Genomic DNA, 20,914 nt, shown 5'->3' with positions numbered 1-20,914 from the left:
TGCTACTAGAAAAGTGGGTTAGGTTGTGTTTGAACTGAGACCCTTACAGAAACGAAATGCTACTAGAAAAGTGGGTTAGGTTAGGTTAGAACTGCGACCCTTACATAAACGAAATGCTGCTAAAAAAGTGGGTTAGGTTAGGTTTGAACTGCGACCCTTTCAGAAACGAAATACTACTAGAAAAGTGGGTTAGGTTAGGTTGGAACTGCGTCCCTTACAGAACAAAACTGCTATCAGAAAAGTGGGATAGGTTAGGTTTGAACTGCGACCCTTACAGAAACGAAATGCTACTAGAAAAGTGGGTTAGGTTAGGTTTGAACAGGAAGCCGCAGAACGATCGCGCGAGGACGACGCGAACTCACTTCCTCAGCGCCGAAGGAGGCCAGGTAGGCGGAGAAGAGCCTTCGCAGCAAGGATAATGCCGCCTTAACGGGAACCTGCGGGTGATGGGTCGGAAGTTCCATCACTCGCCTGAAGAGGTTTCGAGCTGGAAGGCTCTCAAGTGTTCCGAGGTGCCTTCAGCGGAGTAAGCTGCTAGAGCAGCCCCAAATGATGGGCTCGCGAGAGCAACGCCGACGGGGTATCGGAGGTCTACAATCGAGTTCCCTTAACCCCGCCAACAAAGCGCGCGGCGGAACACCCCAGGGGGTTTAGTCCGTGGAAGTCGGACATACCCACTGAGCTTCATCCGGGCCAGTGGGATCCATAAAGGATTCCCCCTGGGTTATCAAAAAAAAAAAACAACGGTTTGAACTGCAACCCTTACAGAAAAGAAATGCTACTAGAAAAGTGGGTTAGGTTAGGTTTGAACTGCGACCCTCACAGAAAAGAAATGCTACTAGAAAAGTGGGTTAGGTTAGGTTTTAACTGCGATCCTTACAGAAAAGAAATGCTGCTATAAAAGTGGGTTAGGTTAGGTTTGAACTGCGACCCTTACAGAAAAGAAATGCTACTAGAAAAGTGGGTTAGGTTAGGCTTGAACTGCGACCCATACAGAAACGAAATGCTACTAGAAAAGTGAGTTAGGTTAGGTTTGAACTGCGACCCTTTCAGAAAAGAAATGCTACTAGGAAAGTGGGTTAGGTTAGGTTTGAACTGCGACCCTAACAAAAACGAAATGCTATTAGAAAAGTGGGTTAGGTTAGGTTAGAACTGCGACTGTTACAGAAATAAAATGCTACTAGAAAAAGGTGACGAGGTGGATTAATTAATTTAATAGACTAACGATATAATAAATATTTGCACATTTTTAATTAAAAAGTGGTTACAATTTTGGTGGTCATTTACTATTTTTGGGTTTACAATGATTATTTTGGAGTAATTTGCTTTAATAGGATAGCATGATTTAAAAATTTGGTTATAATTTTACATTAAAATGGAGTTCTAATTTTGGTGGTCATTTACTATTTTTGGGTTACTATTTTCGTGTCATTTTCTTTAATAAGATAGCAAGATGTAAAAATTTGGTAATCATTTCACATTAAAATGGGGTTTGAAATTTGGTCATCATTTACTATTTTTGGGTTAATAATGATTAGTTTGGTGTTATTTCCTTTAATAGGATAGTAAAATCCCACCAAAAACATTCTGTAAAAAACTAGCCAAGTCTCGATGGAGCTGCTTGTTTATCTCTAAAAAGTAATGAAATCTAGACAAAGTCGTGCCAAGTCTAAGGTTCCTTACTGCGATTTCTTTATTATTATAGTTAATGTTGTGTGACTTGGCCGTTGAAGGGTACACAAGGGTACAAAACCAGGTGCTCCATGACACCAAACATACAGTATAAAAAATTATTTCCAGTACAGACGGACTTCTAATCATTGATAGAAGTCCGTCTGTACGTCTATTTTATGTTAGATCGATGGTCGATTTGACGCTTCAAAAAGAAGTGTTTGTTTCAGGCTCGCCTATACATAAGTATTATTGAAATACGCAGCTTTATCAAGCCTACAATTGACTGGTTATTGAATCAACGTTTTCCAAGTGGCAATTTTCCATCGTCAATGGGTAGCGGTTCTGGCGACAGATTGGTGCAATGGTGTCATGGAGCACCTGGTTTTGTACCCTTGTGTACCCTTCAACGGCCAAGTCACACAACATTAACTATAATAATAAAGAAATCGCAGTAAGGAACCTTAGACTTGGCACGACTTTGTCTAGATTTCATTACTTTTTAGAGATAAACAAGCAGCTCCATCGAGACTTGGCTAGTTTTTTACAGAATGTTTTTGGTGGGATTTCACTTCTTTTTGTAGAAACGTGGGCATATTGATTTATTTTATTAGATTTTCTTATTTGACACATTTTTTTTCTTTTTAGGAGTAGTTTTTTTATTACCATATCTCTAAAGGCTCCGTCACACATGAGCGTTTTCAAAGCGCGGCGTGAGCGGGGCACGATGCGAGCGTGACGCTCACGCCGCGCTTGGACGCAGCGGCCCGCCGGCGCGCTGCGCGCGCGACCCGCTTTGATCACGCCCGCGCAGTCACACACAACACAGCGCGTGTTGCGAGCGGTCACTTGATTACTGAACGTTAAACGTTGGAAAGCATGATCATGGACGTTGAATAGTTTCACGAGCGTTTTGTAGCCTGCAGCAGTATATTGCGACAATACTGCCGACTGCATTACTGCAGCAAATGTCAAATACGATGATGCTGACCGAATTTTTGATATTTACCTCAGTAATTCAGTCGGCAGTAGTGCATGCTGCAATCCTGCTGCACTATAGCTGCCGACTGCATTACTGCCAAAAATGTCAAAGTTGATGTATTTTTAACCGCCTTAAAATAAAGGTTCTCAGTTTGACCCGTATGTATGTTTGTTCGCGATTATCTCGCGATTGGCTGAACCGATTTTGATGCGGTTTTCGGACAAGTGTTTGTTACATTCTGGTAAAGGTTTTAGTATACATAGATCTGAGCTGATGCTGAACCCTGGTTGTACCTAGTGGAACTCAGGTTTGGTGCAACATAAGCCCACGCTATTTTGGTCATCCGTCACATCTTGATGAGCACTTGGGAGAGCAGTACCTTAGACAGAGCTGATGCTGAACCCTGGCTGTACCTAGTGGAACTCAGGTTTGGTACAACATAAGCCCACGCTATTTTGGTCATCCGTCACATCTTGATGAGCACTTGGGAGAGCAGTACCTTAGACAGAGCTGATGCTGAACCCTGGCTGTACCTAGTGGAACTCAGGTTTGGAACAACATAAGCCCACGCTATTTTGGTCATCCGTCACATCTTGATGAGCACTTGGGAGAGCAGTACCCAAGATAGAGCTGATGCTGAACCCTGGCTGTACCTAGTGGAACTCAGGTTTGGTGCAACATAGGCACACTTTGTTTTGGTTAACCGACTTGTCGTCGTGTGCCTGTTGCAGAGTTCCACTAGGCGGTCATCAAGATATAACGGATGACCAAAATAGCGTGGGGCTATGTTGCACCAAACCTAAGTTCCACTAGGTACAGCCAGGGTTCAGCATCAGCTCTATTTCAGGTACTGCTCTCCCAAGTGCTCATCAAGATGTGATGGATGACCAAACTAGCGTTGGCCTATGTTACACCAAACCTGAGTTCCAGTAGGTACAGCCAGGGTTCAGCATTAGCTCTATCTTGGGTACTGCTCTCCCAAGTGCTCATCAAGATGTGACGGATGACCAAAATAGCGTTGGCCTATGTTGCACCAAACCTGAGTTCCCCTAGGTACAGCTAGCGTTCAGCATCAGCTCTATTTCAGGTACTGCTCTCCCAAGTGCTCATCAAGATGTGATGGATGACCAAACTAGCGTTGGCCTATGTTACACCAAACCTGAGTTCCAGTAGGTACAGCCAGGGTTCAGCATTAGCTCTATCTTGGGTACTGCTCTCCCAAGTGCTCATCAAGATGTGACGGATGACTAAAATAGCGTGGGCCTATGTTGCACCAAACCTCATCAGTTCCAGTAGGTACAGCCAGGGTTCAGCATCAGCTCTATCTTGGGTACTGCGTTCCCAAAGGCTCATCAAGGCGTGTCGGATGACCAAAACAGTGTGTACATATGTTGCACCAAGCAAAACGCTTATTTCTGACGGAGCCTTAATACAGCTGACACCAGCTGAGGGTTCTTCATCAGATACTTCAGACCTTCGATTTTTGACATCAAATGAAGCGGCCCACCAATTTGAATATTTTTTGTAAAGGCGGTATGTCGATCTCCAATAGTTTGTTTGGGCTCTTGTGTTTTCTAATCAGGGTCACCAGGTACTCCAGATCTTCGAATCCTAGTTTTTATAGTTTTCCCTTTATGTGGCCATTAAATCCTAACTCTGTACCAAATATCAGCTCTCTGAGTTTATGGGAAGTACTCGTTCTATTCTGATGATCATAAGTGAGTGAGTGTGTGTCATAAATGCGAAACTTTGCCTTCGCTTAACTTCGGAACTAAATGACCTACAGACTTGAAATTTTGGATTTTAAGTATGTGATTATAGCTTACTGAATGACGAAAATTTCTGCGTTCTGGCCTTATCCAAAGGTTCTCAAATAGGGACCTGAAAATGCGGCGAAATGGTTCCAGTAAAGGATGGTACGGCAGTGTTTGCTTCGCGCTCGACTTGGCGGGGGCACTGCCGTGCCCCCCGATTTTTTTGGTATTAAATTTTACTAAATCTGGTGATCAGTTAAATAGCAGCCTTTTTGAACTGCACCCTTACATTCGTGTGGTACTATACAGGCGGAATTATGTTTTTAGTACTTGACTCAAATTAAAAAAAACAACGGGTTGCACTCCGGGAGTGCCGGCAGAAGTGAAAACTGAACGACATTGTAACTCAAAATATAAATAACAGGGCCATATAGTGCAAAATGTCTGCAGCACTATGTATAATTGAGGTTAACGCCATCTAGCGTTGTATCGTCGCATTACTTGAAACCCCTAAGAAGCACGTCACTGTGATTACTACTGGTACTACCGTTATATTAATACCAGTTTGAGGGAAACTCACTAGATGGCATTTAAATCAAAAAACAATGACATTGTCCGTCACACATAACATAAGTCACGCAAGCGCCCTGCGCCGCCTACATGAAACAGCAGGCTCAGGCATACATTTTCGCCGTGCGGTAGAAAGAGAGGAGAGACGCCTTACGCGTTACGCCTTACGCTGTCTCGAGTTTATCATTTTTTCCCCACCTCAAAAAGTGCACAGCGCCGCTAAAAAAGTTTTCACTTCAAAAACGTGACGTTAAATGGGCCATCAACTTTTGATATTGCGTCCACAGAAGTGACCTTTTTCTGAAATGCGTTTGACCCAGGTACAGTCACCTGCAATAATATGTTACTCTTCGAGGGCCGCAAAAATATGTGACACGCTCTTATGAGTTATGGCTCTACAAATAAGATGGTGTCTGATATTTTTGCGGCCTCCGTTGTGTAACATATTATTGCAGGTGACTGTACAGCCAAAGAATTTGCTTTCTGTACCACTTTGTACCTGTACCTAAGCTGTACCTCATGCCAACTCATGCTATTGTCTCTATGAGAAGGTGCGAATGAGGAGGCACACTGAAAGGTAATCGTCGCCTCTGTAATCCGTCATTGTTTACGATTTGTGATAAGTGTATGGTTGCGAATTTTTTACTAATACTTGCGATTTATCAAGAAAAATGTATTCATTTATGACTGTACGGAAACTACAAACCGAGCTTCGAAGGAGAAATGCTACAGTTGGTGGAAAAAAGGCTGATTTGATACAAAGATAATCACTTAATATATTTGAGGTTATCATGTGTATTTTACCGTTTATTCAAATTTTCGAAGGCTCACGTGCAGTTTTTCCTCTTATATTACAAGTGTTTGATCGAAAACAAAGCTTTGGTGTTTACCTGGATTACCTGGATATACAAGAAGGCGTTTTATATACGCCCGCCCTACGACACATCAGATAGGTACACAAAGTCGTGATGCGTATGGAGTACAGCATGTGTGGCCAAGCCATTATGCCCTAAATTATGTACTACTTCATTAAAGCCTCCGCCTCGCTAAAATCCCTAAAATGCCTCCCTAAAATGTAGCCTATAAAATCGGTCTTTGTCATTGGCCTTAGTTTTTGATACCTAAAGCTTTTTCTCACCAATTTATGCATATCGGGTGCTTGGGAAAAAAGGAAGATCCTATATTGGAGTATTTTGGAGAAAAAGGAGAATGTATACAATTTATTTGAAAAAATGTATGTGATTTGACACTGACAGCCGACAATAATGAAGGTGCCGCCTGGCGGGATAAAATGTCAGTTTTTCTCCTCATTGCCACGGAAATCAACAGACATAGAAGTTTTTGTGGCAAAAACGAGTGTTTGAGAAAATGAAACATCGATATGTCATAGATTAATATTTAAATGTAACTTCTACTTGTTGTAGGTTACCGAGAAATTTCAATAATGAAAATCAATTACAAAGTGATACATAATTTCTTTATTACATATATATATTTAGTACTTAAAAATTAAAATGTAAAATGTAGTATACAGTGCCAAAAGAATAAAAAACTACCAATATATCAAAAAAGAAGAAGACATCGAACGTGTTTTGTATTTCGCGGTAGCTATCTTCTTATAAAATGTAATAAATATCTAAGTATAACGTTAAGGTATATAACATCGATAACAGACATGTCGATATTGCATTTTGTCAATTACCACAGACTTAAATATACCATAGATGACGCAAATGCATGTACTTCGCGTGTCCGAACCCGGACCAAGCGTCGAGGTTGGCCGTCGCTATTGACATTCCACGCGCGCCAGTTGTGGCAACCGGTAGTCCGTAAAAAATTAAAAAATGCCTCGTTGCGTGGTAATTAACTGCAACAGCCCAAAAATTGCAAGCATCCAAGGGCAAGGACATATTTCCTATCACAGGTAAGTAATTTTAAAATGATATTATGCGTAAATTCATTTTAAAACATTTTTTTAAGTATTCTAGGTTGTGATTCCAATAATATACCTAAGTAACTATAGATTAACTTTACAAAACTATATTTACATTACATTGTGCGTTTGCTTTGAGCGTTTGATCTGACGTTGTGAGTTAAGAGACGATGAATATGGGACTAGCGATACTGTCGCGCATCGCTTCGACTTCGTGGTACAGGCCGTTTATCATTCGTCTGTCAAATTTAGCGAGTAGTGTTGTTCGTTCTACCGATCGCTTCTAATAAACGATTTTAATCGATATCGGACAGATGAATGATATTAACTATTATAAAAAAAAATATTAGTAGTTATTGATAAAAAAAATCATGTCCTAATTTTACACGACACCTTTAAAAACGAGGGTAATTTAAACATATACGATTACATGTTTATACGTTTAGTATGTTTATAAACCTCTATAATTGTGTTAAAAAACTTTCATTATTTTTGTTTTCCACATGTTCCAGTCATAGATTTTGAAAATACCAGTTTCATTGAAGGGAAAAGTTGGGAAGAAGATCATTCGTCTGTTTTTATCATTCGTCTGTCTTTATCATTCGTCTGTCAGAAAATCGATGTCATTCATAACAATCGATTTGTGATTTTTGGCGTGGTTCGCGTGGTAGCGGGGAGTGAGCGAGCGAGACCGCAGATATAAAATCTATGAGTATGAACAAGACAGTTGAATCGTAGCGGGGCAGAGGGGCATCGGTGTCTTTGAATCGATTAGGATTTCCCATCACTAAATTGCGGCTGTGACGTCACAGTAGGTGGTATAAAGTCGGCACGCTTGGTTTCAATACAAATCGTGATATTTGTTTGCTTCATCTATGGTATATTTAAGTCTGTGTCAATTACTTTATTTTGCCACAAAACTTCTAAGTCTGGAAATCAATCACTTTCCAGATAAACCTGAGTAAATAAGATCATCAGGTAAGGCCTACAAGCAGGAAAGATTCGCTGTGGTCCATTTACTTGATCAAAAGAAAATCTAGTTCCACAGTAAACACCTTTATTCACTTAATATCGCACAGCAGCGCCACTCCCCTCAACGCCCAATGCCTCGGATTGCTGTCTGTCTCGAAATCTATAGACCCCACGTATTTAGCATCAGTTCGCTGGGGTTTCCGATAGATGGGGCACTCGTAGAGCCTGGGGTCCTTGCCGGCTGTAGTGTTGATGGCGAAGATGTAGATGATCGGCATTTGCTCGTACAGGACTTTGGGTTTTGATTCGATTAGCTTCCCCGACTTTCTGTCCAAGGATGCGCCTGGAAGATACATATATGTAATTACTAATTAAGTAAGAAGCCTAGAGCTAGGATACTGGGTTATTTCACCAAAGCATTAACCTTTTCGACGCCATGTCAAACACAAAAGCTGTCACTCGGACGCCACGTCACCGAAGTGTCAAAACTGAAATTGAACTTTATGGATATGCACGTAGGTCTGTGTTGCTTTGCTCTGTGGTCCATGACGGCTTAATCGGACTTTGGCGTTGGAACTGCGGTGCCGATATATCGGTCATTGGCGTCCAAAAGGTTAATAATGATTACTATTAAATTAAAAATTAAATTAAAATTTCTTTATTAAAGACAACATATGGTCCATACATTTGTTAGTTATTGCTTATAATTTATGTTAGTAACAACAGTAACCTAATAAAATATTTAATAATTTATAAACAAAAGTGACTTTGTCCGCTGACCCATTGCCCATAACAGAGGACAATCTAGCTTATTAGCTATCATGTTTAGAATGCTGTTGGTACTCCCGCGCACTCTGTCAAGCAGTGAGGCCGTTTTCTTGCGCCACACGGCATTGAAACCGTCTGTGCGCGCCTCGGCGAACATGGACGATGCGCTGCAGAAACGCGGCAGTCTCAACAGCATCCTAAACGCATTATTGTATTGAATGCGCAAGGCATTGTAAGCTCGCTGAGTATATCTAACCCACAGACTTGACGTGTACAATGATGTACAATAAGCCTTAAATAGAGTGATTTTGACTTCATCTGTACACCGAGCAAATCTGCGGGCTAGCATGTTCGCTCTAACTGACAATGCCCTGCGCTCCCTCTCCATATCTAAATCATCCTTCAAGTCTTCGGTCAGCAAATGTCCCAAATATTTGAACTGTGTCACTCTTTCGAGTGGAACACTATTAAGGATGATAGGTGGTATAAAGAAAGGACATTTACCTCCCGCCTTAAAGACCATGATCTTTGTTTTACTTACATTGTAAGTCAAACCATGCGCTGTCGCGTACGCCTCACACACCTTGACTAGCTGACGCAATGCACTGACTGAGGGGGCCAGCAGCACCATGTCATCTGCGTAACTTAGGTTATTGACGCAGACACCGTCAACAAAACAGCCGACTTGAGTGCTACTGAGCTCCTCAATCAGCGCATTCATGTATAAACTGAAGAGTAAAGGCGAGCTCAACCCCCCTTGCCTTACTCCGCAGTCCATCCCACATGGGTCCGACAGCTCTCCTGCCCATCTCACTCGATTTTCCTGGTGTAAGTACCAGTACTTAATTAGTGAAATTAACTCCGGTGGTAGCCCTATTCCTTCCAGTTTACGCCAAAGTATGTCATACGAAATTGTGTCGAAAGCTTTCGAAAGATCCATAAAACAAGCATAAATTGGCGTATCCCGGTCGGTGTAATACCTGACAGTGTGCTTCAAACTAAGAATGGCAGCTTCCGTAGACGACTATGACGAGCTTGTTTCTTTTGCTTACGAAATTTGAGTAATTTTGATGGAATTTAACCTAAAAACTTTAATAGTCAAACATCAATTACTCGTATACCTTCAAGAAACAGTCCGTGTACGTAAACACCTTCGGCCGGGCCCTCGTGGACGTCCTCTCGGTTGAGCTTTGTGATGTGGTTCTGTAGCACCACGGAGTCTAGCGCCCACCCTTTGTGACTTCGGGTTACCTCCTGCCAAATGAAATTTTCGATTATTCCGTTTTGAAATGGAAAACTGTTGTGTTTGAGTTCGCACTAAAGCTTTCAAACTATGATTTTGTTTTACCAGTTACCAGATTAAAATTAGAACTCCTATTTCGCAGTCTGTCCGGAAAGAGAAGAGTCGTGGAATGTATTGGGCCCCATACATTCCACGACTCTTCTCTTTCCGCACAGACTCTAAGTGGAAATATTTCCAATTGGTAACTGGTTAAGGTCGAAATTTATAGCTAGTTTACTACGAATGAATATGGTTAAGATGTCAAAAACGTAAGGGTGTCAAAATTTCACGATAACGTGGAGTTGTTCTCGTAAAATATGTTCTCTACCTGTCTCATAGCGGTGAGGAACCCCTGAGGGTTAAAGAAGCCAGTCATCCAGAAAGCGGTGGGGCGGCCGTTACGCAGCCACACGCGGTACTGATGCTCTCGCTCCAATAACTCTGTGTACCAGAAACCTAGCGTTGCTGACTCCCATGATACCTATAATAAAAAGTATATGATGAAAATAATAAAAAATATATTATAATAACTTTAACACTCGCTCGTAACAAGCCGGCACTTTAGTCTCAACACTCTCAACTTGTAACCTAATTTCGTCGAGAACTATCTCAGTATCCCATTCGGTAATATTTACCAATTAAAAAAGCTCAAAATGAATTATGGTGACTTGTTGGTAATGTTGGGTATGTTGGTATCTTCGAGCAACACGGAAGGGAGGCGGCATTCGCACTATTTCCCCTCTGCCGAGGTACAAGATTAGCGCGTCAATCTAATCTAGCGCGGGTAATAAAACTAGTTGCACTTGGATTTTTCACTAGACCGAGTCCAGAAGCGCGCGTGAACACTGCTGCACAAAAATGCCTGTTTGCTCGGTCTGTTTGGTCGGTCGGGGACATCGAATTCACAAAAAGAAAGTGTTACATTTCGCATGTAATATTTTTTTTACATATCATACGTTTAATTACATTCAAACACAATTATTATATTTTAGTCTCATGTAATTGTTGGATTTATTGATTTTGCTCGCTCAGTACAAATTGCGGATCGGTCGAGCGACAAATCCGACTTCTCATCTCTCAGAATCTTCGAGCAACACCGGCTTCCGACACATCGGAAGGGAGGGGCCCAAGCGGTATCTCACCGTACAAATCTTTCTGCCATTTTTCGCGGGGGGAAAGGTGCACACAGTCGCACTTCTCACACACTTACATACAAAATCCAATCTGTAATGACGACACAAATACATAGAAAATGACACACGTCAAAGACAAATCTTGCAAACCTCGATCTCTTTTTGTGTACGGACGAGTGACAAGTGTCACAACACGCACATTAACACATTTTCGTTGAAGTATGTTATTGTATTCTGAGAGATGAGAAGTCGGATTTGTCGCTCGACCGATCCGCAATTTGTACTGAGCGAGCAAAATCGATAAATCCAACAATTACATGAGAGTAAAATATAATAATTGTGTTTGAATGTAATTAAACGTATGATATGTAAAAAAAAATATTACATGTGAAATGTAACACTTTCTTTTGTAAATTTGATGTCCCCGACCTCTTTTTATAACAAAAAACCGAGCAAACAGGCATTTTTGTGCAGCAGTGTTCACGCGCGCGTCTGGACTCGGTCTAGTGAAAAATCCAAGTGCAACTAGTTTTATTACCCGCGCTAGATTAGATTGACGCGCTAATCTTGTACCTCGGCAGAGGGGAAATAGTGCGAATGCCGCCTCCCTTCCGTGTTGCTCGAAGCTCAGAATACAATAATATACTTCAACGAAAATGTGTTAGTGTGCGTGTTGTGACACTTGTCACTCGTCCGTACACAAAAAGAGATCGAGGTTTGCAAGATTTGTCTTTGACGTCATTTTCTATGTATTTGTGTCGTCATTACAGATTGGATTTTGTATGTAAGTGTGTGAGAAGTGCGACTGTGTGCACCTTTCCCCCCGCGAAAAATGGCAGTAAGATTTGTACGGTGAGATATCGCTTGGGCCCCTCCCTTCCGATGTGTCGGAAGCCGGTGTTGCTCGAAGGTTGGTATACTTGATATGGTCATTCCATGCGTTTACAAATAAGAAATTAACATCGTAATAGGTCTTGAAAGACTGTTTCGCTTGTCACTGCTTTATTATTATTATTTATTGGAGAAGTGGCAGCCTCATGGGCCCTTGCCAAAATACAGTAAATGTAGATTACAAGTAAAATATTTCACAATACAAAGTATTAACGCATGATGTACGGTGATAGGCCTTTACGATGCACTGGAGGATAGCCGGAGCAGCAGTACAAAGCGTAATGGCGGCCGAGACCACGAACTGCCGAATGATGTCCAAGAATTGGTACTCGCATTTCCAGAAGAATTCTTCATTAAAGACTGCACCCGTCAACTTGCCATTCACTGCATAATATGCTATCTAAATTATACATTAAACAGCTGAATGCAAAAAATAAAAAAAAATGTCTTTAGCACGATCCGCCATTTTCCATGGATCATTCGAAAGACCGTCACTGCTTTGACTCATCTATACTGGCCGTCAACCGCAGACACATCCAGCAATATTTGATATACCTTGAGCCAATTCTGCGGTATCCTCGCATCATACATAGCGTCGAGACTCTCGCGCAGCCCCTGACTCATCACTATGGTCCCGTCGATGGCTAGCTTTAGGTTGCACAGAGTTGACTGCACTGACTTGATCACACGCTGGATGCGGTCGATCTCTTGTCTGAAAGTTATTAATTATTTTAGCTCAACTTATGTAATGGCATAAAAATAAATGACATTACGCTTTGGCATCAGACGATATCGCTACGTGATTGTTTGATTAATTGTTTTTTAGGTTAGGTGACTTGATTAAATTATCTAACCAGACATTAACACCTGGATCACCCAAAAAAGGAAGGGAAATCGATTGGTCTTATGAAATGAAATGAAATGAAAGCATTTATTTCGGATACAAATATATCCATATTATGTTAGTAAAAAGTAATAAACTAATAAGTTATATTAGGTGTGTTAGTAGAAAGTATAATTATAATTACAATTGACATGCAAGGACATCCAGTGCGCTAGGATAGGGCTGTCCATCCTCTCAGCGATCACCTTCAGGAGAGTGTTGGCATTGCCCCGCACGCGCTTGCCCAGGGACGCCACCCGCTTGCACAGCACGGCTTGGAAACCGTCGGTTCTCCATGCGGCGAATATTCCTGACGCGCTGCAGCGCCAGGGCAGCCCCAACAACCCCCTGAAGGCGTTATTGTATTGGACGCGCAGAGCACTGTAGGCTTTTTTGGTGTATAGTGACTCCACAGGTTGCACGTGTATAAGGTTTGACAATACGTTTTGAACAGGGTTATTAATTAGGCTTTATTTAATTAGGCTTATAGTTACATTAATTTCACTTATTCGGGAATGAAGACCTGACCTGAGATAAAAGTACAGCGTAAACATAAATTGCTGCCACAACAGTTAAAAACCATTAGTGTTTAAAAAAGTGAAATATTTGAAATAAAATGCTGGTTGACAACACTTTGACCGGCTCAGACTTACCTTAAAAAGATATTCATTGGCAAAAAAGCCCCCATTTTCACCAAAGCTTCTCTAACTTCAAAACTCACGTATTGTTTTGGTAATTTTTCCAACATGTCTTCAGCTAGCCTGTACACGATACTTTCTCTTGTCTCGCCACCTTGGCTGCCACCTTCTTTCGGTTGCACGCTCAATATTGTGTCCAGTATATCTTTAGCACTATTGATCTGATACGTAATGTCAGCGTTCCCGTGAAGACCGAATACTTCGGGAGTATCAGTCAATGGAAGCTGATTGATATAATCAATATAGCCGGAGAGATTCCTTGTCTGAGGCACTTTGTAACCCTTATAGAATTCAAAACCCGGTCGTAGCAGTACATCACAGAACCACACGTTTGTGAAAGTTGTCAAAAGGCGTTTGTCGAAGTCATCTGTGACACGACCGCCATATTGGACTTCCCCAAGCATGTAACAGATTGTTGGCCAAGATATACCTTTTTTAGGGTCGATATCGTCGAGATGGTTTTGTATAAACTGCACGCTGGCTGCGTAATCGGCTTGATTGAACTCGTAGGGAATATTCCATCCTAGAGGCCCGAACTTTCGTCGTTCTTGCACGATAGTGTGTAGGAAAGCAACTGCATATAACAGCGGTGGCCATTGGGATAAAGATGAGTAATCTAACGTATCTTGAGTGATGTTTTGGTAAGTTCTTTTCATGCTAGCTCTGATGCCTTGCGGAGGTTCATTGGTGAATTTAATGGCCATTTGTAGTAGACCTATCGGGAACTCCGTGTGGACTTCAGTTGTGAGCCACAGCCTAAAAGATTCCTGTACATGTTCAGTTTCTATTAAAGCATCCATGGCTTCTACACAGAATGGAAGGGACAAGTGGATATTTTGTAGGAGTACCCAGCCTCCTTCGTTCATTGAGTCTGATATCATTTTTCTTGCGACGATTTCTTGACCCTGACCCATCGATACGGCTTTTATTTCTGGAAGAGGAGAAGTTTTTATAAGCAACGTAGGACCGCAAAATGTTTTTATATAATTGTGGAGATGAAATGTGTCTATTAATGAAAGACTGATAGCTCGTTTAAAAACGCAGATATAAAGAGAGAGAATGAGACGTTAGGGGCTTGGTTGTCTGGATTTGGATGGATCTTATTCTAGCTAGAATATTATAGCTAAGCCAACATTCTTACGAATTTCCTTTGACTTGGCCAGTGATGCGATCTGCGCGGAGGGATCAGAGCCAATAGACAGGATGCAAATGAGTGGTGTACGTGGTTCTGATTCTTCCCAGGTCGCTTCAAGATTCAAAATGCAGCCCTCGCCGTACTCCGGGCCGAGGGAATCTAGAATACAGTGTAAATAATACAAATAACTTCAAATAAGCATCCAAAAAATACAAAACCTTTTAGTTTTACTCAAATGTATCAAGTCAAACTAGAGCAAGGGTTAAAATTCAATTTAATTTATGGCATTAGTACTTATGGCAATCACGTTCATTATATACAGGAATATTACATACAGTAAACAAGGGCTTTTGTAATATTCTCTCGCGTCCCACAGTCCTAATACGTATTAGTATTAAATAAAAGAACTGAATTTGTTTCGATTTTAAAACAACAAATCGAATCCTATTTTCTAACAATATTAATTCAAAATGTACTGATTTTTTTATGGTGAGCCGCTAAAGGTTATAAAATGGTGAAATGATTTGCCCGAAAAGCTGACTCTGTTAGAGGAAGTCCATCCTCTTCTACTTACCGACAATATACTTCCTAGCCTGCGACAGGGTTCGATCAGGGCTCCACGAGCGGATAAGCAGCAGCTTACGGAACACATCGAGGCTGTCGTTGTAACCACTGGGAATAGTTTCTTCTTCTGGCTTCGCCTTTTCATACCAGACTCGCCACTCTTTCTCGTTAGATGAGATCTAAAATAGGTGATAAAATAATAAAGTTCTTGTAATCATCATCATCAACAACATCATCATCAACCTATATGTGTCCCACTCCAGGCCTCCTCTCAAAGTAAATATAAGAGAAAAGCCCTCGTTGCTAAAGTTAACCCGATAGATTACCCATACAAAATTCTAGATCTAACGATGTTCTCTTAAATTACCTATAATTATTCTTTCCAGACACACACACCTTTTGCAATACGTCAGAGAAAGTCTTCAATTTACTAATCTCCACCAGATTCAGCCATGTTATATCCAGAATCCATCTGAAAGGCTTCGGAGTCACTGCATTTAAATCCAATGACGCACCTCCTTTCACAAACGCCGTGAATTCGTCGTGAGAAATTAATTGACGGTGACAATCGATTTTCATTGCCAGCATCAACGTGAACAGAGCCTTGTGACGTTCATACAAGCTTCGCAATGTAAATGCCCATACTTCATGTGTAAGGTATTTCAGTATTATATTAATACGCTCCTCAGTCACATTGGTTTTAGTAGACTTCGTTATTGAATTGTCGAATATTGTCAAAAATTGTTTTAACGAGTTCTGATACATGATGTTTACATTGCTCATTTCTACTATTAAGAAATACAATATCGAGCCCCTTGCTGCAACTGCTCTAAACTCTTCACGAGCTTTTATAATTTTCTTTTCTGTGACTTCTGCTACTTTTAGTTTTTCATTGACTTCTTCTGCTGTCGTTTTAGTTACTTGCAAGACTTGGATCAAGGCTTCGTCATCGACTAATGAGCCTTCAGATGATGTGAGTCGGCAAAGCAGATTGCTTTCCAATTCTTTCATGCTGCGCTGATTCTTCATTACGGATTCGAACAGCGCCACTCTTTCTTCTTCTAAATCTGATTTCTCCATTAAAATCACACGACCTAACAGTTGATCTTCTAAACCTCGCATAGTAACAGTGAAATCAATTATCGATGATTTAGCACTTATTTCAGGAGAATATGCGGGATTAGGTAATTTTGTTGTTATATATAGCATAAAGCCAGGCATAACATCGCATTCCTTATCACCGACGATTACTTTTTCTATTGAACCCGATTTAATAAAGTTCTTCTCTAACACATTGTCAATAACTGGATCTAGCTCTACGCCGACATCTTCTATAAGCAGTGGTCTTCCTAGCGACAGACTGTCCTCTAGATGCGTTCTGAAATACTTGTGGTTGAGTGAAGTAATTTGTAATTCATTTGTACTTTCTTTGTTTTTTATCCAGTTCTTACCCTGACTCTGTGGATCGACTAATAAAGGGTAAGAGCTAGATTTAGTAACAATAAGAGCATTCTGCACTGATAAATCATCGTTTGGTAAGCCTTGCAGCGTCCATTCAGATATTGTAGCATTTTCAACCAGCATATTAGTTATATTTAAGTTATCTGTCAAAGGTATCTGTTTGTTCTTTAATATCCCCATCCAGTTATTTAGTAAATTGTTCCTAAATTCCTGATTGTAAGGGCCGCAGTACGAAAGGAATCCTGTCGCTAGGACGACATCACCTACCAATCTTCCCAACTGTTCTTTGAAATCCTTACTCTGTTGCGTCCATCTGATCTTTTCTCCGCCTAATCCATTAATCAGTGCAGTAGCGGCAGTCATTTTTCGTAAGCAAACGTTAGCAGCGTCCGTCAACTGCTGTTTCTCAGAGACAGCAGATTCATATTGTTCTTTGACTTTTCGAAGAGACATTTCACGTTCCTCTAGTTGTCTTTCTGCGGAAGCCAAATCTTCCATTGCAAGCTGAAAAAGTATAGATATAATTTATAAACGGGAAAAATGGGAAGGGGGTGTCGGAAAAGAAAGTAGGTTTGCCAATTTATTACCTTTAATCTTGCTTCCTGAAGCAGCAGATTAGCTTTCAAAGGCAGTACTTCCTTGTTGACACTATGGAAGAACGCCATAGCCTTTGTCCACGACAACAACCCGGCGACGTCACCGCAGACTCTCTTGGCCGTGTCCATGTTGTAATCCTCCATCTCGAAATAAGGTACCAAATGTTCAACCATCTCATTGTTTATAATGTCTTTAGGATAATTCTGGAGTTGTAGAAGGAAAGTAGTACTGGCCATCATCTGAAAATATAAAATATTATATGTAATATTCATATACATCCTTCTAATATGTAGTTTCAAACACAAGTCGTACTACTTCACGCAATAGTAAATAGGGAATATTATTAGCCTTTTACCTTGAGAGACTCTGCCCATGAAGGCTTTGGACATGGTGCAGCCACATCGGGAATGAGCGGGTGTAATCTTCTCTGAAACAATATCAATACGCAATCCATGATCCTCATAATAAGATGCGGTGGCCTACCCAATTTTCTGACCGTGGCAATATGTGCTGGCTTTATAGTGTTAAGAGCAGCTTCAGCTTCTTCTAACGCCGGTTTAGCTGCCTCCAGTTTAATTTCCGCTTTTAATTTTTCTTCAGCTATATAAGCTACGAGGGCTTCTGCCTTTTCTTTCACTATTTGAACCTGATTCTTTACTATTTCGGCTTGCATTGCTCTTTCTGTGACTTCAGTGAGGACACGATCTGCTTTTTCAGAAGCCAATGCTAAATCCTGTTCCATTACTGCCAAATCTTTTTTTAGAACTTCAACGGATATCGATGCTTCACGAAGTTTTTCTAATCCAGTGTCCATGCGTAATGCACCATCTCCCAGCTCTTTTTGCTTCATTTGATAAATTGTTTTGTATCCTCCAATAAAATTTAGATACGATTTAGGAGTAACATGTGATGATCGGCGGAATCTTTGGAAATATTCTGCAGACACTTGCGACACGACGTCTTGAATGGTTCCTAATACGGTGACGAGCTCTTTTTTGACTTCTTTTGTACATTCGATTTCAAACTCTGTTAAAAAGTGGTCGGCGACAGAAACAAGGGCATCCTTTGGCCAAGGTTGGAACCAGTCTATGGTGCAGCCGGAGATAAGAGCTGGGAAGCGAAGTGCGCGGTATCTAAAGGCTTCGCTAACCTGAAACCCATTAGCAATTTTATTATACCTAACTAATATTATACGCAAGTACGGAAATGAATATCTATAGATAAAAGGAACTCATATTTACATTAAATTCTTACTTACCGGTGAAAAACATAATACGACATGCAGGTTTTGGCATGTCCTGTTTAAAAAGTACTCCATTACTAATTCATTGTTGAGAGTTCTCTTTTGATTTTCCCGTTTCATAATCGGCGTGAGTTCCGAAATAATTTCTTGCTGCTCGTCTTTAGTGAACAAATTAGATATAACACCGGATGATAGAATATTGTTCAAATATTCCAGGAATCCTTCTTCCTTTATATCCAAATCCGTAAAGATGAATGTTGTTCCTTTGCCTTGAACACCGCACGATCTATAAAGTAGCTTCAAATCTTCAAGGAAGTTACCAACATTGTACGATCTAGTAAGTGCGATTTGAAAAGACCGGTATCCAGCTATAAAAGTAGATAGCTTCGTCAAGGATTGTTTTCCAGAACCCCCTACTCCAACAAGCATCACATTGCCTCTTGGATGTCGTATCACCCTAGATATCTTCACAAGATGGAGCATAGCATCGGGGAAAAAAACTAAATCCATGCCCGACCCGCGGACCATTTCATTGAACTGGGACAGGAACATCTCCAATCTTTCTCGGAGCTCACTGTACTCAAACACGGGTTCATACACTTTTGGTAACTCCATGTCGGCATCTTCGCCTTCTTCACCAGTCGGTTCCGGTGCATCCCTAAAAAACAATTTATTGATATAAAGTAGCTTTTAAACTTTACTTGATGATGAATAATTATTAGAAAATTGATTTACCTCATAAAATCTACAAAGACAGGCTCACTTTCCATCATCTTTTTGTATTCCACACCTAATATTTCGTCTGATGTATCATACAAAGCTTTGTTAAACCAGTCTTTATCAACTTGATGTGTGAATCTGTCGGAGAAAACTCTAGAACACTCATGTTTCCACAGCAGCATTAAACATTTTTCTGATTCAATAACAGTAGGTAAGGTTCCAACCATGCCCTGCCACACTCTAGACAAATCTCGAAGAGAAAACACGTAGTGAAACTTAGCCGGCGTCGGTAGAAGATTCAGTCTCGTTCTCATCCACAGCTCTCTGGTCAATGGAATCACTTTTTTAATAAGGTTGCGGACTTCTACAGTAAATCCTCGCTTGGCGTTGTAATGACCTTCACCAATAACTTTGAAAATTTTGTCAATCGAATCGTCATTAGGCAAAGGACAGTTGAATATTGCGAACTGGCGTTTCAAACGAGACGGTATGTCGTTCCTACCACCACCTGAAACATATAATTTTGATTTAGCAAGTCCAACTGATGCAAAGAAATGTAACAAGCAATAAAACAATAAATAAAATTACCTGGTTGTCCCATAGCACCAAGGAACTGTATGTCAATAACCGTGGTAAAGTCTCCAGGCTTCTCCAGACTGTAGAATCCATTCATACTCATGGTCTGCCTAACAATTTCATTTGTTATTTGATCACCCCACTCATTGATCTGTGGTAAATTTATGTCGTCGATAAACACTAACATCTTCTTACCCCCCGGTGGTCCAAATGTCATACCACTACGTTTTTCAACGTAACTTTCAATAGTCTTTTGGAACTGATAAGGACTAGTCGCTGAAGAGAAATTGAAAGAGCGACCCATGAACTGCTCTGGATTTGTATTTTTCATGTAGGCTTTCATCATGACAGTCTTTGCAGTGCCTTGTTCTCCAATTAACAGCACAGCTTTGCCTTGTTTAGCTATGCAGTGAATGAGGTAGTTTATTCTTACGTTGTCTACTATCGGGACCAGAATACTAGCATAATCTGGTGACGCTGAGTCCGGGTATTGGTAATTTGTCACTAAATCGTCCCAGAGTTCCCATTTGCCAGGGTGTTTTACATAAAAGTCGAAAACTATCGAGGGTTTATTATTAGGGTGTTTTGGTAAGTCTAAAATTTCCGCAAAATTCTCTTTTAAGAACGCATCGTATCGTATTCTGTCTTTGGTTTCTAGAAGGGAACCAAATCCCCAGACTAATGTGAATACGTATACTTTGTGCAAGTGTTCTGGTGTGAAGAGTATGATCTCTTCAGTTTTCTCTTTTTCCTCTTCATCGTCAATGTCACCGTTAACTGATTTGCTTGCGGACGGGTCTTCAGTTTCCTCTATCTGTGGAGGAACAAGTCCCTCCAAGAGACTGAGCATTTGCAGTATGATATTACTTTGAAGTACCCTCATGCTGAAGATCAGATTTTGAGTACACCACGTGTATACATTTGGAAATGTCTGATCAAAAAGCGTGCTAAATATTTCTAATTCTCTCTCTGAGCGCGTCTTGAGCCAGGCACGGAGAACTAAAATATAAAAGTTTTCCCTTAAGGTATACAAAAAAACGAAAAGTAGGTACGTACTTAGGTAATAAACATAAAACTACTA

The 20,914-nt window shown here is 40.8% G+C and overlaps 1 protein-coding gene and 1 long non-coding RNA gene across 2 annotated transcripts in view; one reads left to right on the top strand and one right to left on the bottom strand.

The window, feature by feature from the left end:
- The window catches only part of LOC134804157 (uncharacterized), a 460,972-nt gene that overhangs the window by 33,670 nt on the left and 406,388 nt on the right, over nt 1-20,914 (top strand). The gene's annotated exons all lie outside the window — the stretch shown is intronic.
- Nucleotides 7,951-20,914, bottom strand: part of LOC134804033 (dynein axonemal heavy chain 5) — a 33,751-nt gene continuing 20,787 nt past the window's right edge. Inside the window, exons 20-32 of the mRNA XM_063776903.1 lie at nt 19,846-20,832; nt 19,273-19,765; nt 18,553-19,195; nt 17,650-18,444; nt 17,285-17,533; nt 15,633-17,201; nt 15,247-15,415; nt 14,679-14,831; nt 13,493-14,468; nt 12,512-12,668; nt 10,261-10,413; nt 9,772-9,904; nt 7,951-8,225 (exon numbers count right to left, since the gene is read on the bottom strand). Coding sequence (XP_063632973.1) covers nt 7,972-8,225; nt 9,772-9,904; nt 10,261-10,413; nt 12,512-12,668; nt 13,493-14,468; nt 14,679-14,831; nt 15,247-15,415; nt 15,633-17,201; nt 17,285-17,533; nt 17,650-18,444; nt 18,553-19,195; nt 19,273-19,765; nt 19,846-20,832 — 6,731 coding nt within the window. The 3' untranslated portion in view covers nt 7,951-7,971. The remainder of the gene's footprint in view (nt 8,226-9,771; nt 9,905-10,260; nt 10,414-12,511; nt 12,669-13,492; nt 14,469-14,678; nt 14,832-15,246; nt 15,416-15,632; nt 17,202-17,284; nt 17,534-17,649; nt 18,445-18,552; nt 19,196-19,272; nt 19,766-19,845; nt 20,833-20,914) is intronic.

Source organism: Cydia splendana, chromosome Z (genome assembly GCF_910591565.1).
Source record: "Cydia splendana chromosome Z, ilCydSple1.2, whole genome shotgun sequence".
In the NCBI taxonomy this organism is placed as follows: domain Eukaryota; kingdom Metazoa; phylum Arthropoda; class Insecta; order Lepidoptera; family Tortricidae; genus Cydia; species Cydia splendana.
Note: the sequence above shows the minus strand (reverse complement) of the source record. Positions and strands in the feature narration are given on the sequence as shown.